At 37.5% G+C, this 21,179-nt stretch overlaps 1 protein-coding gene across 1 annotated transcript in view; it reads left to right on the forward strand.

Moving 5' to 3' along the window:
• LOC141431410 (GAS2-like protein pickled eggs) overlaps positions 1 to 17,799 on the forward strand; it is a 20,967-nt gene extending 3,168 nt beyond the window's left edge. The window contains exons 2-3 of the mRNA XM_074092578.1: positions 2,803 to 3,451; positions 15,225 to 17,799. Coding sequence (XP_073948679.1) covers positions 2,803 to 3,451; positions 15,225 to 16,123 — 1,548 coding nt within the window. The 3' untranslated portion in view covers positions 16,124 to 17,799. The remainder of the gene's footprint in view (positions 1 to 2,802; positions 3,452 to 15,224) is intronic.
• The last annotated feature ends 3,380 nt before the right edge of the window (positions 17,800 to 21,179 follow it).

The raw sequence follows: 21,179 nt of genomic DNA on the forward strand, positions 1-21,179 counted from the left end.
GATGGTGAAACAGCCCCTAGTCAGAGGCGTCTTTACCTATAGTGCAGGTGTGCGTTGCACACGGGCGCGCAGCGGTGTTAGGGGCGCTGGGCGCGGCACTTTGTACCTATTCCATTTTAAACCGCGTGCTCCTAGATGGCGCTAAAGTAATAATTGCACACGGGCGCTACATTGCTAAAGACGCCGCTGCCCTTAGTAGAGACAACTGTATAGTGCAGCGGAAATTGTATGCCCAAAGTAAGAATAAGAAAATCGCCAAACAACTGCGCGTTTGATCTGATGATACCAAGGTATAACCTAACAAAACTAAAAGTTGGAAAACCACCGACTTAGTCACTTCAAAGTTCAATTTCTCAAAAAAGGCTGAACTGATTTTGATACAACATGTCTAAGAATCATCGCTAGGAAACCTGCTTTCAAATAAAAAAGCGCATTCAAAATCGGTCCACCCGTTTAAGAGTTTAAGAGCTACGATGCCACAGACCTACACACATAGCGGTCAAACTTATAGCACCCCTCTTTTTGCGTCGGGGGTTAAAAACAGAACATATGTATGTAAACTCTTTATTGAACATGAAACATAACCCTCCTTCGGGTAGTGAGGTAAAAACTCATAAAAATGTCAAATGATCGTTTGATGTTTTCCAGTTGTAAATAAAAAATCTTTAGATGAGAAAAATGGTTATCTACTTTAAAACTAGTTACGTTGGTTGTGATTTTTATAGTTTTACTGAAGGATAGTTTAAAATAAAGAATAATACGACAAAAAACATTAAGTCAAAAATATTCGGTCATATGATAGAGACCTGTGTAAGTTTCCCTTAAGTTTAAGGTTAACATTTATAAAATAGTTGCCTACGTCATGCAAATTTTTAGACTTCTAACACTTGTACTCTCAGAAACCAGGTCATACATTTCAGTATATGTCTATTTATAATATCGTGTGTCACTTAAGTGCTCGCAAGCAAATACTTGGAGGTATTACTCATCTAAATATTTATCTTCACTTGCTCTGGATTTCCTGATTTAGCTCAGGCGTGAATTCTAAATTTAATCATTATCATCATCATATCAACTGTAGGACGTCCCATAGACCTTTGCCCCATAGACATTAACTTGAAGTAGCTTCTGATTATTGTCACGACCTAATTACTTGTCCTTTTAATTCGCAATCGGTCAAAATCTTTCCAGCTTCTACTACGAGTATTCCATCCTACGCTAATATACTTACCTAGCTTTTCCCAACATGTCTATGGATTCAACCTCGATAGGTCCAACCTCGCTAACCTTAATATGGAGCGATCGATGCCCGTAACATCCATTTTAACGAGACCCCTACATTTGTCAATAAAGATAATAAATAAAAAAGCGACGTACAGTTTTCTAAAGCTATCAGCAGATGGCGAGCTCCTATGGCTCTTGGTAAACTGGTCCTAATCAAAGGTCGGATCGCAAACGTTTTTCTGTGAATAACTGCTCACTATTTGATTTGACCATATAAAGCGTCGGCCGGTGATTCATGCCATGTTTTGGTCTGACCGGTGTGTGAGGTTAATTAAACACATGGTCAGTTATTTTTAACTCGACGGTTAAATGTTTTTACGATACAATGCGAGTATGGTGGCGGAGAGGTGCTGAATGAAGCATTGTTGGTTTTAGTATTTTTAGGAGGGTTTTTATAAGCTTTTTAAATGACTTCAAATAGGAGTTATCAAGTCGGTTCAATTTTTGTTTGTACGATGTTTGTTAGATCAGGTTTAATCTTGCAAGTCGAAATCCATTGATTTCTAGGATCGGCTTAATTTGAAATTTAGTAAGGATGTTTGGACACCGAAAAAGCCCGTAGGTATTAAAAAAATACAGAATCATGTAGAGTAGGTTGAGATTAATTTTTACGTTATTAGTTTTTACATCATCATTTTTGCAAGGTCCGCCCGGATTGCTACCACCATCTTGCTCGCTAATCCTGCCGTGAAGCAGCAGTGCTTGCACTGTTGTGTTTCGGCGTGGAGAGTAAGACAGCCGGTGAAATTACTGGCACTTGAGGTATCCCATCTTAGGCCTCTAGGTTGGCAACGCATCTGCAATATCTCTGGTGTTGCAAATGTTTATAGGCGGTGGTGATCTCTTACCATCAGGAGACGTACTTGCTCGTTTGCCATCCAGTCGAATAAAAGAAAAACTAAAATAGAACTTAAGTAGAGCTTTAAAAACTGTTACAAAGAACAGTGATAAATACATTCACCAGTGCAAGCTGTTAATGTAGTAGTTCATTTACTTGATAGCTAGATGACACTAGGCTCTAACTTACCACCAGTTAAAATACAGCTCCTTTTTTTAAAGTATCCCACCCTATTTTGGAATATACATCTGACAATCGTAACTGTCATTTAATTCCGTAATACAAGACTAAGGGGCTGTTTCACCATCCATTGATTAGCGTTAACCGACGGTTAAATGTGATGCCGTCTCCGTCTATTCGAACAAAACAAATAAAGACGGCATCCACCTAACCGCCAGTTGACACTAATCAATGGATGGTGAAACAGCCCCTAAGTGCAGTGTCTCGCTTGTACCCAAAATATTTGGTATTTTTATTCATTATCCATAAGAAACACAGATTATTGACCCTTTTATGAGTAGATAATTACCGCAAGGTGCAAAAACCGATATTTTAGAGCATACATGTTTTTTATATAAAATATGGTTAAGTGTCCTTGAAATTCTTCGTTTTTTTGTACTTAAGAAATTAAATGTTGTGAAAAGAGTAAACAGAATTGAAACAATCCCACTTTTTTTCAGATTCTCCGCTCCCACGTGATGGTCCGAGTTGGTGGTGGCTGGGACACTTTAGCCCATTACTTGGACAAGCACGACCCTTGCCGCTGCAGGGCCCAGCACAGAACCTCCCTCTCAGCCCGCCTGGCTCGTCCCAAACAGGACCTGGCTGGCGCCACAGTCACCTACGAAAGACCAGACGCCCCTGCCTCACTGCCTTACCAACAGAAAGAACCGATGTCCTTACAATACAACAAGTTCTACAACGACGAACCGAAAGCTGCACATTATCAGTCAAACAACCGATTAGATGCACCAACCAGCCTTCCGTATCTCGGGGATTTGGATAGGGAAAAGTCACCAAGCAGAAGGCATTTGGTTCCGAGAGCCAACAGCCCTGGAAGGAAGTCTTCATCACCTGATAGGCGTGCGAAGGTTGTGGTTTCTAACCATCTGGTGCCAACGCCTCATGCTGTGAGGAATAAGAGCCCACGGCCGGTCTCTCCAGCTCCAGCAGCGGAGAGCGCGTCTGATAATGGATCGGAGGTATCAGATGAAGGATACAGGAGCCTAGGAGTGGTGGCAGGGTCAACGCAAGGGTCTCCCTCAACGAAAACTACGAACCGGTACTCCATGCACAGCCAGAACTCATATGATGATGCAGAATTTAATGGTAAGTTGGCTTTTTATCCTGAATTCACACATCTTTTTAAAACTTGGTGCATTTTGAGCTAGACTTGGTGGATAATGTTAAGAGAGTTTATACCTGCTGAGCTGGCAACGTTGCATTTTTATTAGTTTTTCTCGATTATTCCATAAAAATTAAATGAAAATTAAAAATGTGGTCTGTTAGAACTGTTCTTAATATATAAGTTAATGTGTCTACTGTAATAATTATTCGTGATAGACTTTTAATTCTTTAAAAAACGAACAATGTTTAATAACGGTATTAAAGAAAATAAAAGTCTAAACAAAAATGCAACGTTGCCAGCTCAGCAGGTATAAACGCTCTTAAAAAACGCAGAATAGAAAAAAGTATGATACGCCTTTGTCCAATATTCATCATTATCATCATCATCTCAGTCGTAGGACGTCCACTGTTGAACCTCCAGCGAGCTAGTTGTAGACACTCAATATTGGGACACCATATTTAAGAAATGATAAAAAATGGGTAACTTAATATTTTTAACATGATAATGTATCGATATAAGTATCGATATTGAATATCGGAAATCGATAAGAAGTCACTATGACAGATCAAAAATGCTACGAAAATTCCGGGCTCTGATGATGATACATACAATATGACAGATTGCTAGCTCGGTCTCGCGTTAAAATTTCAAGAAATCCCTTCTCAGTAACCTCCATGATCCTCAAGGAACATGTTAGCCAAATTACAAGTTACTCCGTGGTTTAGTTTAGTCTGACAATCGGTTCGTCGAGTTCAAATCGATAAAAACCGCTCAAATTGTTTTTTCAATGCCACACCGTATTTATTTGCATGTTTTAACAAACTACAAGATGTAAATAAGCCGTTAATGACTTACTTAGTGCTATCGATAAAAGTGTTATAGCCGAAAAGATCGCTAAAAGTGTTGTTAATTCACTTCACAAAATGGAAGAGTCAATGTTAATTGGTACATTATCATAAAAGGCGATGGCAGTAACATGAGCGCATTAAAGTGTTAAATTTAAGAGGTCAAAAAAATATGCTTTACCCAGGTTTATGATGAATTAATCGATGCTAATGGTCGAGACAAGAATCATGAAAGTATTATTACAGGCTTTTACGGAATGAAAGACAACATACAAGTTGTTTTAAAATTAATCTAAAATATTTCCATGGATGGAAACAAGGTGTGTTGATGATGAAATGAGTTAGGAACCAATGTTTATTTTTTTATCAATCGTTAGTCCATATGTACTTATCAATGGACTAAAAGAATTTCTTTGCTCACCCGCGACCTTAAGATAGCTAGGATTATGCTTATTTGAACCTAACATCTGGTAGCATGGTGTACGGTTGTGTTCCTCTGAAGATGAGCTCTGGTTGCGTTCGAAACGCGTCAGTTTAGTGTGGTGGTGGTGATAGATGGGTTTGTATGATTTGTGTGTGTTCTTACTGTGTGGAGTTGGAGGAACTGCATGAACACGCATATTTTGCATAAGACTAGCTATCCTAGCCTAAGCCTAGTTAGCCTAGGTCGCGGGTGAGCAAGGAAATTCTTTTAGTTCATTGATATGGACCTCCGAAAAGTAACGCCTATAAATTATAATATAATTATTTTTAAATTATATTATTTATGTACTTATAATCCCTTTCCCTTTCCTTTTCCTTTTCCTTTCCCTTTTTTTTTTTTTCTTTTCCTTTTGTCCCTTTGTGGACCCTAACGTATTGCTCCTCTCCTCTCATCCACTCAAGGTTGACTGGTAGAGATCCCTTAAAGGGATAAGTCCGCCTTTGTACAAGTATCTTAAAGTTTGTCAGTTTGTATTTTGTTAATTTTCTTTTGTACAATAAAGAGTTTTACATACATACATACATATAATCCTAATATAATATAATTATATTAAATTATATTATGTACTTATAATCCTAACGCCCAGAGTTATAAAGGACTTATTGTAATTTGAACTTCAAACTCTATCATAAATGACATAAAGTTTGATGTTCATATATAAAAAAAAATTGACTTGGGCATTAGGAGGTTAATTGCGTTTTTCTATTTTAAAACCAAATAAATATATCATATTTCCCATTCATAATGACAACAGTGAATAATTTTGCAACGATTCACTCAGCGAATTGTCATTTGGTTGCACAGCGAAATGGAAATGATTTCCGTTCCGCAATGATTGCTAAAGCCGGCGACACACGCGCTGTTTGCGCATGCGCTTATTGAATAGTCTGAAATGCATTCACACGAATTGCCTATGAAAAGGACTACGGTCCAAGTTGTGAGATAGAGCGTTTTAGTTTTAGCGTAAGATCCGACGAGAGGATTTGCATCCATTTGTTTAATGGACGAATTGTATTTTATATCAAAATTTAGTCTGAGAGAGAGAGAGATATTTATAGACGTATATTCGATATATAGGGGAAAAAATGGTCTTCTCACAGCATGATGTTGCAAGCAAACTGCAACGATGTTTTTCAGTAGGACTCAACTTTTTTATTTAATTGTTAAAACTTGAAATACATGTACAAAAGCGAACTTATGCCTCATAGGAATACGAATAACGTATGCAATAAACCGTTAAAAAGCCGTGGTGGCCTAGTGGTTTGACCTATCGCCTCTCGAGCAGAGGGTCGTGGGTTCAAACCCCGGCTCGCACCTCTGAGTTTTTCGAAATTCATGTGCGGAGTTACATTTGAAATTTACCACGAGCTTTGCGGTGAAGGAAAACATCGTGAGGAAACCTGCACAAACCTGCGAAGCAATTCAATGGTGTGTGTGAAGTTCCCAATCAGCACTGGGCCCGCGTGGGAACTATGGCCCAAGCCCTCTTGTTCTGAGAGGAGGCCTGTGCCCAGCAGTGGGACGTATATAGGCTGGGATGATGATGCAATAAACGTTGCTTGTCGTAAAAAAAAAACATTTTTTTGGTTGATAGAATTACGCGCGCTACCATCTCTTGTTATTATTTTAAAACAATCGAGTCGGGGGTCGGTTCATTGCGTAGCCGATGCTCTCTCCTCTCAGTGGCTGTTAGCTTGCCACGCGCAATGGATAAATAAACGCGATGACGACCAGATGGCCTAGTGGTTAGAGAACTTGACTACGAAGCTTGAGGTCCCGGGTTCGATCCCGTGTCGGGGCAGATATTTGTATGAAAAATACGAATGTTTGTTGTCGGGTCTTGGGTGTTTAATATGTATCTAAGTATGTATCTATATCTATATAATTATATTATCCGTTTCTTAGTACCCATAACACAAGCTTTGCTAAGCTTACTTTGGGACTAGGTCAATTGGTGTGAATTGTCCCGTGATATTTATTTATTTATTTAAACGCTGGCCGCGCACCCGGTCGCCTGTAGCTATATCTAGGTAAACTATCAATTTTACTGTTCCATTTCCAAACAAAAATCATAAGTTTTATAGTTGTATTATTACTAAATATAATTAACATTTACGGTTATATGCGTCGTATAATTAGCTAAGCTATAACTAAGTAAACTTAGTGTTACGTTGGCATTGTTTCGGTATGTGGTGAAAGAGGAAGGAAGGTTTAGGGGCTGTTTCACCATCCATTGATTAGTGTTAACTGACGGATAAATGTGATGCCGTCTCTATTTCTTTTGTCCGAATAGACGGAGACACTAATCAATGGATGGTGAAACAGCTTCTTACTGTCAATGCTCTATTAAGGTAAAGTTAATTTACTCGACCTAACTGGCCGTAATTAAGTTTCCAAGACTATCATAGAAATTTGAACAGATAAGAGTATAACGTTTTAAACTTTCGTGATCGTCAAAATACCACAAACAGGACTTATCACGCTAAAACACACGAGTGATACCTCGACGTTTCGACCACATTCCAGTGGCCGTGGTCACGAGTAGACTGTGTGGGGTGTCAAGTCTGCCTAGCAGCGAGAGACCTTCGCAATACCCGCACTTGATCACTAATAGTACCGGCACTCGTATCACGAACTACCCGCAATTGGTCATTTTTATTTGTCACCCCATCGCACCGACAAACGTTGAGGTAAATATTACTCGTGTGTTTTAGCGTGATAGATAAGTCCTGCTTGTGATATTTGACTATGAGATACGAGTATATTAGACATAACTGACCAGGTGGCCTAGTGGTTAGAGAACCTGACTAAGACTTGAGGTCCCGGGTTCGATTCCCGTGTCGGGGCAGATATTTGTATGAAAAATACGAATGTGTGTTCTCGGGTCTTGGGTGTTTAATATGTATTTAAGTATGTATTTATATCTATATAAATATATTTATCCGTTGCTTAGTACCCATAACACAAGCTTTGCTAAGCTTACTTGTGGAATAGGTCAATTGGTGTGAATTGTCCCGTGATATTATATTTACTTATATTTATAACTAGTTAAAGTTATAAATAAATGAAGGTTCGTGTCTTCTCTAGAGATGACGAATAAGTCTCTACAGACCCAGTGAATAACGTTTTACCATAGTATTTTGTCAGAAAAGTTGTATTTATCTTACTTTTTCATTTAGGTTAATATTCGTAGCTTATTGAAATTACAACGCGTCATCTATTCCATTTAGTGCCTTATAGAGCTAAGAAATTAAATGACTAAACAAGTTGTCCTTTGAAAAACTCTGAGCTTCTTGATCTACCAATTCCTCAAATTGCTCCGCTACCCGCTCCGCTGCCCGCCCCGCTCCCGCCCGCCTCTCGCGCCCCGTTGTCGCAACACCGCGCATCGCGGTGCGCCGGCGCGTGTAATTGAACATCCACGCATGCGCGGTTGTAAATGAAAAGTGGCGAGCTGACGACGTGTTGCTACGACAAATATTAAAATAAAAAATACTTGGCAGTTTTTGCACTATTAAATCAATAAATATCATGATAATACACAACGTTTGACACTTATTAATTATAATTATAAATATACTCTACCTCTCTTTCTCTCCCTGTCTCCATTTCTCGAGATAAAAAAAAAATTTGTCTAATTTCACTTTATTATTAAAGTTATCTCGTCATCATTGTAGTAAACATATATAATAACGAAACCTGTCTCACTTATTATAAATGTGAAAGTTTGTAAGTCTGTTTCTCTGTTTGTTACCTCATCATGTCTAACTGCTGGACCGATTTAGATGAAATTTGGTTACAGATAGTTTGAATCCCGGTAAGGACATATAGGATAGTTTTTATCCAGGAAAATTGCATGGTTCGTACGGCATAACGTTAAACGAATTCTACACAAATGGAGTCGCGGGCGGGAGCTATAAGTAGCTTATTATAATAACACAGTAGGTAAATGTTGTATGTAATAAACAAGCTTATACTCGTACAAAATGAGCTTATTATGGTTTTTTTTATTCGACTGGATGGAAAACGAGCAAGTGGGTCTCCTGATGGTAAGAGATCACCACCGCCCATAAACATCTGCAACGCCAGGGGTATTGCAGATGCGCTGCCAACCTAGAGGCTAAGATGGAATACCTCAGGTGCCAGTAATTTCACCGGCTGTCTTACTCTCCACGCCGAAACAACTGTGCAAGCACTGCTGCTTCACGGCAGGATTAGCGAGCAAGATGGTGGTAGCAATCCGGGCGGACCTTGCACAAGGTCCTACCACCTGCACCTGCACCTGGTGATGTTAATGATATACAATTTGTTATAATATCTCGTATTAATTACCAACCTACAGCAATAAGCATTCTTTAACAGATTTTACTAAAAATCTAAATCCGTATCGCCTGACTGACTGACTCATCAACGTTCAACCCAAACCCTATCTAGGATCTAGAATGTTTAAATTAAGGCTCTGAGATGTTTAGTAAATATTACTCGTGTGTGTTAGCGTGAAAAGTCCTGTGCGTGGTATTTTGACTATGAGTGAAAATCACGAATGTTTAAGACATTATATCTATTCAGATATAACCTCATATAAGAACGGTTTTCTAATAAAGTTCTAATAAAATCAATTACTGATCAAAACGAATCCAAACGCGACATGTGTGCTATTATTTTTTATTGAGTGTACTAGTGTGCTGGATATCCTGGCTGCAGCATCAGGCCGAGAATTCCATAATCTTGCATAGTTATATAGCATACATGGGTGTTTCAAATTTTAGGTCCCAAATATGTTTGAAAGTAAAGTAAATACCCATCATGCGTCTAAGATTCCTACCGCAGCAAACAAAAGAGCTGATGATCTTGAAACGGCTAAACCGATTTTGATAAAACATGTCTAAGAACCATCGCTAGAAAACCAGCTTTCAAATACAAAAAACCGCATTCAAATCGGTCCACCCGTTTAAGAGCTACGGTGCCACAGACAAACATACAGACACACATAGCGGTCAAACTTATAACACCCCTCTTTTTTTCGTCGGGGGTTAAAAATACGTCGTGTTCATAGACCCTTCGGTAGACTATGCGTACATAAAAACAGACATACAACTCGGAAGTAGACGCGAAGGCGAATGGCACATATAAGGCAATAATCAATAGTTTGCCGGTTTAGGCGAAGCAGGAACCGGGCATGAAGGACGTGGAAGTATGGTCTAATTGTGGCATGATACCTTGTCATAATTGTTTAATTGCATTAGTTACCAAAGGTCAAATTGTATCACATAACTGGTTATATACAAGGCGTTAAATAACTGAAAACCTCAGACTCTTAACTGTCTTTTTATATATATTTTAAGTATGGTTAATGCATATATTTAATTTACTAATATTTTAACTATTCGTAAATGAAGAAATAATCGCAACTTTTTCTAAGTCCTACTTTTTTTTTTTATTCGACTGGATGGCAAACGAGCAAGTGGGTCTCCTGATGGTAAGAGATCACCACCGCCCATAAACATCTGCAACGCCAGGGGTATTGCAGATGCGTTGCCAACCTAGAGGCCTAAGATGGAATACCTCAGGTGCCAGTAATTTCACCGGCTGTCTTATTCTCCACGCCGAAACACAACAGTGCAAGCACTGCTGCTTCGCGGCAGGATTAGCGAGCAAGATGGTGGTAGCAATCCGGGCGGAACTTGCACAAGGTCCTACCACCTACTTGATTCGTGGCTCTACATAATTTCGAAATTCGTACTTGTCAGTTGCGCTTTGCCGTTTTTAGGAGTTAATCAAAAATGACAGAAATAAAATAAAAGTGAGCCAGTGTAAAATAATTAGAGATTGTCTAAATAATTTTGAAAGTCATTATTAAATTCAATGGGCGTATTTTGTATTTGTAACTTTTAAACTGAAAAATTAAAAAGAGATAAAAAAACAACCAGTTTTAATGTACGGTATTTATTTTACGGGTCATGTTGTCTGAAATAAATGGTTATATTCGTTATATTATTGTACTAACCAAATTTTATTAACATAGTTTTCGCATGAAATAAGTCACTAACGCGACATCTTCACAAGCTTTTGCGTTAACTTATTTAATTATCCAGATATAAATTCTATCATTAAATCAAAGACAAAAATGTCTGACCCGAAATTGCCTTGATTTAAACGCTCTTTTTGTTCAAAAATACTCAGGTACTTTCATTATTCGAATGGCACTAGTTCTTACACAGTTGACGTGACAGGAGTTTTAGCTTATATACAGGTGTAAACGTCACGTACGTGTAAACGTAATTCATTACTCAGGTCAATGACCTACAAGGCTTTGAATAAGCTATAATTACTTCCGTTTGTATTCAGAATAAATAATTTTAATTGTGTATTTATTTTGAGGAAATGTTAGTAGGTGACTTGATGTTTGGTTATGGAAAAGGGGACATTCATGAGCCCATATTTATTATTGTATACTAGCTTGGGAACTATACAATTTTCCGGGATAAAACTACCCTATATTCTCCGGGACTCAAACTGTCTGTATACCGAATTTCATCTAAATCGGTTTAGCGGTTAGACGTGAACAAACAAACAAACAGACTTACATACTTTCGCATTTATAATATCAGTGGTTTAACTTCTAATGTGCCTCATCTAATAATAAATTATTAACACAATACAAAAATACTTTATGTTGCTCTAAATGTATTTGGATAAATACGTACATTTAATTTTAACCCCCGACGCAAAAAGAAGGGTGTTATAAGTTTGACCGCTGTGTGTATCTGTCTGTCTGTGGCACCGTAGCTCTTAAACGGGTGAACCGATTTGAATGCAGTTTTTTCTATTTGAAAACTGGTTATCTAGCGTTGATTTTTAGACTTGTTTTATCAGAATCAGTTCAGCCGTTTTTGAGATATTGCACTTTCAAGTGCAACAACGTCGGGGGGTTTTCCAACTTTTTGCTGGTTAGGTAAGGCTATTAGTTTATTTTCATCACACTTCCTCATAAACAGTGTCGAAACATGCAGGCTACCTTGGTTGCAACCCCCCAAATAAAACCCTCGACCTTAATGTGCTGTCATTGTCAAGTCCGTGGTCGGTAAATGAGTCATTGCCCGTACTAATTTTCATGTCATGAAGCCCGAGGTCGGTCAATGAGTTTGACACTGCATGGCGTGCAGCAGCGCGGCGCGCGCAGGTCGGGCACATGCTACGTGTTGGGTGGCGCGGAGGCTGGCGCTGCCAAGAGCGTAGTCAGCGGTATCGGCAATTTTTGGAAAAATCTTAGTTTTCTTACAAATATACAATTTTTACTCGCAATGTGATGAAAAACATTGTGTGTCGCACGGGCGGTACTAGAATTACGAACATCGACTCATTAAAGCCCTCAGTCTTCGACTTCGGGCTTCTAATAGACTCTCGTTCGTAATTCCTTGTTTACCGCCCTTAAGACACAATGTACTATTCATCAGTGAAATTAAAGAGGCTCTTAGGTATTTTTTTTGAGTAATGTCTGTCTGGGAGAATTCGTTCTTATAATTCAGTAACTATTTAAAAGGACTGATTTTTTTGCCGTAAAGCCTCGATGATTCCATATCCGATGATAGAATTGATTATTTGTATTAACACGTGATGACATGATTATTGTTATTACTATGCTATCATTAAAGTTGTTAAATATGGCCGCGAGATGACGAAACTCTGCCAAGTGGCGAGTCACTCAAATCAATAGCTTGAATTATTATAATTATTTACATTCCAGCACTCCAAATCAGAATAATATTTGCATGCCCTTAATCATTTCGTCGACTCGTCTGTGAAATATTCTCACGTACGACAAGAACCCTTGAGTTATTAAAATACGAAATGCCAAACAAGTGTCAACTGCTTTTTGTTTGTAAGTAGGTACACAAGATGTGTTGTTGTTATAATTTTTACAGTGCAATGATGGGAGTTGTTTTTATAGATCTTTGCACCAGAAATGGTCATTTTTTATTCCAGTATTTTTTTTTTATATATGAATAGTAATTATCAAAGAAATCGATCATTAATCATTAAGTAACCGAATTAAATTACGATTTTTTGTATTCTTTAGGTACTTATTTAATTTGAATAAATAAGATAAATGATAGACTTTTGTTAATCTTAAATAAAAAATAAATATACAACGTTAATGAACTACTTATAACAACATTAATACTTATTTTTGATATGGTGCATACTCTCATATATTATTTTGCGTAAGTTATTCGAATAATTATGCAAATAAATATTTACTCTTGTGCAATTAATTAAGGTACAAAAATAAATTGTTAGTGCATTATGCTTCAACATGTTTTATGCAATTTTTAGTGAAAATATTTGTAAATGCAAGTCAGTTGTGTAAATAAACTGCCTTATTCCTCTTGAGAGAAATAACATTTTTTATATTTTAATTTGCAAACCTCTTTGTTTAAGTAAACGGTTAAATGTGATGCCGTCTCCGTCTATTCGAACAAAACAAATAGAGACGGCATCACATTTAACCGTCAGTTTACACTAATCAATGGATGGCTGAACAGCCCCTTAGTCTTGAAGTTACGTTGCAATTTTACTTTGTTTACTCTCTTATTTCTTTAGTTTCATTGAGGGTTGAGAAAACTAATGATTTGCAAAACGTACTTAAATATGTTTTTGTAGTGTTCGCAGAGTAATGTAAGTAAAATCTGCTAGTGTATTCATACAAGCAGTAAAGAAGGAAATAACTCAATTTTAGTAAAAAAGTATTTATTGTTTTCATGGCATTTTATCGAGTTAGGTCACCGCTGATTAACACTACGTATTTAAAAGACTAATTTTACCATGTTCAAAGCAAAATAAACTAATTTCATTTCATAATGGATTTAATTAACTGTTTAAGTGCATTTTTTCGAACAGATTTTAATACTCTTTAATCAATCAAAGTTCAATAAATAAATAAATAAATATCATGGGACACTTGACACCAATTGACCTAGTCCCAAACTAAGCAAAGCTTGTACTATGGACACTAGGCAACGGATAAACATACTTATATGGATAAATAAATACTTAAATACATATTAAACACCCAAGACCCGAGAACAAACACAATCAATGTTCCATTACAATCTCGGTGTTTTTGAGATGAGTTAGTGATTTGTTAACAAGTTACGCCACATGAAAAAGAAAATATCTACATAAATCGCTTATTTGTAACGTCCGCGATAAGACGGGCGGCAATTTGTACTGAATGCTTGAGGTACTGTGAGGCGATGGACGATAGATGTTCTACGAGTGTTCTACTGTTCCAATATAATTTGTATGTTACCTGTTAGTGTTTATTCGTTAAATCAATAATCTTTCATAGTAAGTTTAAGTTTCATGATGAATTGGTCATTAAGTACTGTAATGTCATGTTTAAACGTTTTTATCAATAAATAAATGAATATAGATAAGATTAATCTAGATCAATTTTTGCCCAAAAAAGCTTTAACAACTTAGCAAATTTTATGTATCGGAGACGTGTTACAAATTTCAAAAATACCGTCAAATTACTGCTGATTTTGTAATATTTCATATTTAACGGATTTAGATGTAAGTGCAGTATGTGTCAATCAACCTTGCCCAAAAAATCGTTTAACCTCCAAATCCCAGCTTCTTGCACAACTAAAGTCCTTATAAACTCGCCCATTATCAACTAAATGCACCTGACTGTCAATCATTTTATAAATATCACACTTGTTACCTTTTACACTGCGCCTACGCCATTCGAGATTTAGTTCGGCGTCTAAATAAACACGATTCAACGATCAAGGGATTGTAAACTGTATTGAAATCGAATAAGGTGTCTCAGAATGGTCAAGTAGTAGTGACGTGTAGAACAAGTGGTGCAAAGATCTTGTTGTATCCTAATATGTGCAAAGAATGTGGTCGCACTGATTTGGAGCGAGCAAGATGGCTGTTTGACAGTTGATTTGAAGAGAGACGGACAAATGTGTATGAGATTTGTTTAAGTAACGGATCTTAAATAAAGATGATCTTGAAACAGAAGGTTGTTTCAAATTAGACATGTTTCTGTTTCTGTTTTAATGGCAATGGTTTTTAATTATGATTTCATTATTTTCTTAGTTTTATTATTTTTCGTACATGTACCTATAGTAAGAATATTTCTAGTTGTAACAACAACCAAAGTACTTTTATTCTAAAAGAAATTCTGTGCCCAACAGTGGGACGTATCTAGGGAGATGATGATAATGATGGTTTTAGTTATTTCTTCTCCTTCGTTTTACGGTCATTTAGATACTCATCTAAAACCTCATTTAATATTTGGTACTTTCCTTGTCGATACAATTCAATATGTATCCCATTCGAATACAAACTTCAGTAGACACATCAATATTTTCTTTGATAAAATCTAACTTTTCCATTTTCTCATTGCAGAGCGTCTCGACCAAGACGATGGCTGCCATATGGACCGAGAGCGAGACGACTACGTGAGTCTCAACACAGGACTCCGCCGCACCGGGTACGCCGACACTTTCTACGGCGGCAAGAAACCTTCCTCCATTGACGACAAATCCAACAGAGGTAGCCCTGAACGCATCGTTGTCCCCGAAAGCAACAACTCCCCCAGTATGAGCCTCAGAGCGAGCAGGGAGCCAGAGTCACCAAAAAAGACTATACGAAGCCGCCAGGCCAGCAGGATCCCCCACTCACCAGTGCGAGCTAGAACCCCCAGCCGTGGTAACACACCAAGCCCTAAGCACACCGCCAACCCAGTTCAAACATCGCCTAAGTTAACTCCTAAGCTTCCGCCTTCCTCCCGAAACACCTGGAGCGGCCGCACGGCTCCAAATCAAGCAAAGACTAAAGCTAGGCCAACTATCGGTGCTGATACCTTCGACAACCCTAACAAATCTCCTAAGGCCAAAGCTAAGATCACTCCACAAACAGAAGCGTTTAAAAGAAACTCTCCACTCAGAGCCAGTAGCGTAACCTTAAGATCACCACCGAATCAAAAACCTCTCAGTCCTCTACTCGAACATATTCTAAGATCGACTGAAACAGCAAAAGACGATGCTGCAGTATTAGAAAAGATGAAGGAGATCATCAGGACTTTCTCAAAAGGAGAGGACTCATTGTCCAGAACAAGTTCCAAAGATTCAGATTACGCTGACTTCACTTCAGCTTGGGTTATGTCTGATGGAAAGTTAGAAAGGTCTACTAGTACCAGGCAACTTGCTGCACCTAGAAAGGATCCTAGGAATGGTGCTTCCAGGATACCGGCGCCGGTGGCTCTTGGCTGCCGAAGGTCCACGTCTACTTCTCAATTCCAATGACAGGGAGAGTCCCAGGACAGTGAGGAGTTCAGTGACAAGTAAGACTGAATATGCCGTGATGATGATGAAAGTGAAGGTATCGAGTGATAGACAATGTTCCGTTTGATGGCAATAATTAGATTGTACGGAAGACGTATTTAGAAGGTTTCTGAATGGCCTGGCATAGATTTATAGCTATAATTCAATGGCATGTAATGGCACTGGCTAGCCATGCCTGTTATAATATGATATATCTTTCTATTTATCGAATATAGTGCGTAGTGTATCTACAATTTTATATACCATATCTTTATGTGAATTAGCTTTATCAATTGCTAATGTGTAGAATAACGTAGGTTTTTTTATATTTATCTAATGTCACTAATTGGTGGTTTCATCTTTTCACTAAAATGTAGGAAATTTACACTAAACTCTGTTTAAATTTTGACAGAAAAATATGGCAATACTATATTTTTTCTTGCAAAAATTGAGCATTAGATCATAATGACATTAATGATTAAAATGTCAGTAAATAAAGACATTCTTAACACTAGTAAGTAGCACTAGATGTAACTTAACGATTGCTTTTAAGTTAGCACTAGTGGTTTTTAAGTTTTGGTTGAAATTAAGAATGTATTACATACTTCTTTTGTTTAACCAACGGCGAATATCATACAGATCCAAACTGTCGAGAATCAATAATTCTTAATAAATGAATATGATTAAATTATTAGTTTGCCGCTGGTTATTTCACAAATTGAAGATGGTGCTAATTTAAAAAAAATAGGTTTATTTAGTTTATTTTATTGAACAATGTTAAACAGGAAGGTTTCTTTAAAGTGTCGTTTTGAAAATCTAGATGGCACCGCTATGCTAATGTTTAAAGTGACATCTACAGATTAGAATTAGAACTAAATGACATTTTTACCTTCCTCGTCAAAACATTCAGCGGAGATTTTATTTTAGTTCTAAGTTCCTTAGTCGAGGCCCAATAAAATGTGTTATACGAAAGACAAGTTAAATTAAGTTTTAGTTGAAAAGTGACAATGTTTATTTTATAAGATTTTTTATTCGTGACTAAATTTATTCAATTGATTAACCCCGGGGAAATCGAAAGTTAATTAATTAAGTTAAAATGGAGCATTTTAGAAGCATTTATTTGTTGTCATTCCACAGTATTTGCCGGGAATTTTGGCAATGTTAAAACCAGAAATCTCATTTTTTTCTCTGAATGTACATAGGTTGTGAGGAGAGTAGAGCTTGGTATTTTAAAAAGGTCATACATGTAGTTTATAAAGTCATTTAACAATAACATCCAAAATTGTACCTCATCAGTATACCAATAAAGAATAAAAATATTTTTTCACGCGTAGTCCGATTAAGAAGTTTCTAGATAATCACAAGTCATGCCATATAGGACCGTCCAAGAGTGGAATATTTTTGAAATTGCATTTTTTCCGCTAGCGTGCCTAACAAAGTCGTATAATCTACACTTAATCACGTGATTCTAATTACGCAGAGCACTTTGTAAAATATTTCCAAGTATAACTTTACAATAGATGTTCATTTTATAAAAGTCTACACACCGTGTCGTTGAATACAAATTAAAAACATTGTGACAATTTATGATCGTTGCGTTCGTTTCTCTCTTTCCGATTTATAGGCATCGCCTAGCGTGTGATAGAGATGGAAGCAAATGAAATTATGTAGAACGGTAGCAGAAATAATATGTATATTAAAGGTAAAATAGTAAAAATTCAAGCATACGACGTGTGCACGTCAGTTCGCACAACAAGAATAACAAACAGCTGGTTGCTGTGTCAACCATTCATTATACGAACTATGTAATATGATTACATTTCAGAGCCAGTATTAATACAGGCGCTATATAGCCTCTAATACGCCCCCTTAATCTATTACATGTTCTTACTGGTTCTTACATACAAACAGGCAACGTATACCCACAAACGTATACCCACAGTACGAGTTTCGTACTTTACACAATTTAAATTAAATTAAATTAAACACTTTTTCACCTGCCTGTACTGCTACTCCTTAAGTCCGTAGCAAACAAAATATATACTAAACTTAACTAACCTAACAAATGAACATCGGCATAACAAAATAAGAAAAATTAATTCAATACACAAAACATTCTAAACATAAAACAATACAACATCTACACTAACTATTCATCCGCCCCCTTATTGGAATAATTTTTCAAAGTTAATTCTCCTAAGAAAATTTTCAGTTTCGGGCCATGCACGGATTTAGTTAAGATGTCCGCTATCATTTTATCGGTTGACATGTACCTGATCTCAACTTTATTACTCAGAACACATTCCCTTATAAAATGATACTTTATGTCAATATGCTTTGTTCTGTTATGCATCATTTTGTTAGTTGCAATTTTATGCGCAGACTGGTTGTCGTTGTAAATGACGACTGTCTTGTTACTATCCACAGTCGTTAGGAGACTGTTTAGTAAAGTACGTAAGTAAAGCGCTTCCTTTGCAGCTTGACTTAGTCCTACGTATTCTGCCTCTGTGGATGATAAGGATACGGTTGCTTGTTTCCTACTCTCCCAGGTAACGACATTCTTCCCCAATTTGAAAATTAACCCAGTGAAAGATTTCCTATCTAGTGCTCCGCCCCAATCTGCGTCTACATAGCCTCGTAAGTCTAAGTCCCCCGACTTCCTAAAAGTAAGGCAAAGATTAGACGTACCCTTCAAATACCTAAGGACTCGCTTTGCGCATTTAAAGTGCGTTTCATCATAGCACGAGTTAAATTGCGAAAGTGCACTCACTGCATGCGCTATGTCCGGTCGCGTATTACAGGCTAAATAATTTAGACATCCTATCAAATTTTGATATGGTAGATTGCAGTGTGAATCAGCTGACTTTTCAAGCTTGATTCCCACTTCCATCGGAGTGTTAACCGGCTTAGCATCTGTCATGTTAAAGTCATTTATGACATTTAAAATGAACTGCTCCTGATCAAGATAAATCACATCTTTATCCCGCCTCAGTCTCATTCCTAGAACATGTCTAGCCGCGCCTAGGTCTTTCACCTTGAACTTTTCAAGCAAACCTGATTTTAATTTCTGCTTTTCTCGTTCGCAATTTCCAAATATGAAAATATCATCAACATAAATAACTACCACTAGCCTCTTATTAAGTTTGAGATGCTTCTGGTACAAACACGGTTCTTGTTTAGATTGTATAAAACCTAACGCTAGCATCTCTTTGTCCAACTCGTTGAACCAAGCATTCGATGCTTGTTTCAACCCGTACAATGATCGCTGTAGCTTACATACTTTGGTTTCTTGACCACTGGTTACTGCTCCTTTGGGTTGACGCATATAAATGTCCTCTTTAATTTTACCGTATAAGAATGCAGTAGTTATATCCCATTGATCAATAAACCAATTGTATTCAACCGCTAATGAAAATAACATTCGCAATGTAGAGCTTCTAACTACAGGAGAATAAGTTTCACCATAGTCTATGCCACGTACCTGCGTAAAACCTTTGGCTACCAATCTAGCTTTGTACTTGGTTACCTTGCCATCGCTATCTTTCTTGACTTTGAAGACCCATTTGCACTGAATTGGCTTCTTGTCTGCTGGAAGATCGACCAATTTCCAAGTCTGGTTCTCATTCAGTGACTTTAGCTCATCATCCATCGCTTTTTGCCACAGATCACCATCAGACCTCGCCAACGCTTCCTCTACAGTCAAAGGATCGTCATTAATCACGCTTTCCATAGCACACATGACGTTACAGCCATAACGATCGACTGGCTTACGCTCTCTTAGAGGATACCTCCTTTCTACGGGTTGAGGTAACGCCGCTTCCTCTTCAGCAACTTCCTCTTCAGGTACTCTCTGCTCGGGTACACTTGGTACACCCTCCTCTGGTAGTACCTCCTGGTTGTCAGTGTTATTTGACGAACTATCATCATGCACCTCCGAAGTATCGACTCCATCGTTGTTTACGTTGCGTACACTAGACTGTACAACTGACTCTGTATCAAGGCTTAAGCGTACCACAGAACTGTCAACTTTAACATCTTGAAGAAAAACATTTTCCAAAAATTTGACATCTCTCGCTGTACAAACCTTCCCAGTCCTTGGATTCATTAAACGATAGCCTTTTTGATTTTCTGGATATCCAATGAATACCATAGTCTCAGTTTTCATGTCTAGTTTGCGTCGCTTTTGTTTTGGTTTCAAACTAAAAGCCAAACAACCAAAGATTTTCAGATGACTTACATCTACATCTTTTCCAGTCCATAGCTTCTCCGGTACAGCATCGCTCAAAGCTTTTGTGGGACTTCTGTTTTTCAAATAAACAACTGTATTTACAGCCTCTGCCCAATATTTTTTACTCAATTTTGCTTCCGATAACAATGTCCTCGCCTTCTCGATGATCGTGCGGTTCGCTCTCTCCGAGACCGAATTTTGTTCAGGTGTGTAAGGTACAGTCGTCTGGTGTTTAATACCTGCTGACTTCAAAAAATTATTAAATTTACCATTACAGTACTCTGTTCCATTATCAGATCTAAGGCACTTTATTGACCTACTCGTCTGTTTCTCAACTTCCGCCTTATATTCACGGAACTTATCGAAGGTTTGACTTTTATTTTTCAAAAAGTAAACATGCGTCTTCCGAGTAAAATCATCAATAAATAGTAGGACATACCTCGAACCTCCGAACGATGGTTCTTCCATCGGTCCACAAATATCAGTATGCACGAGCTCCAAAATCTCGCTCGCTCTCGTACCTTTGTTTTTAAAGGGACTCTTGCATGTCTTTCCTTCGATACACGCAATACATGGTTCTGTCAAATCACAGCTTCGAAATTCCAATCCCGTAACAAGGTTTTTCAATTTATTCATGTAATTTTCACTTAAATGCGCTAGTCGTTTATGCCAAATGTTTGAAATATTTTCGTTTTGTTTTGACAATGTCAAATTGACGACGTTGTTTTTGTTTTCTTCCAACTCGTAAATTCCGTCAACTTCATGACATCTTGCAATAGACCGATTCTGTTTTTGAATCGTGCAACCTCC

Source organism: Choristoneura fumiferana, chromosome 9, assembly GCF_025370935.1.
Source record: "Choristoneura fumiferana chromosome 9, NRCan_CFum_1, whole genome shotgun sequence".
Classification (NCBI taxonomy): domain Eukaryota; kingdom Metazoa; phylum Arthropoda; class Insecta; order Lepidoptera; family Tortricidae; genus Choristoneura; species Choristoneura fumiferana.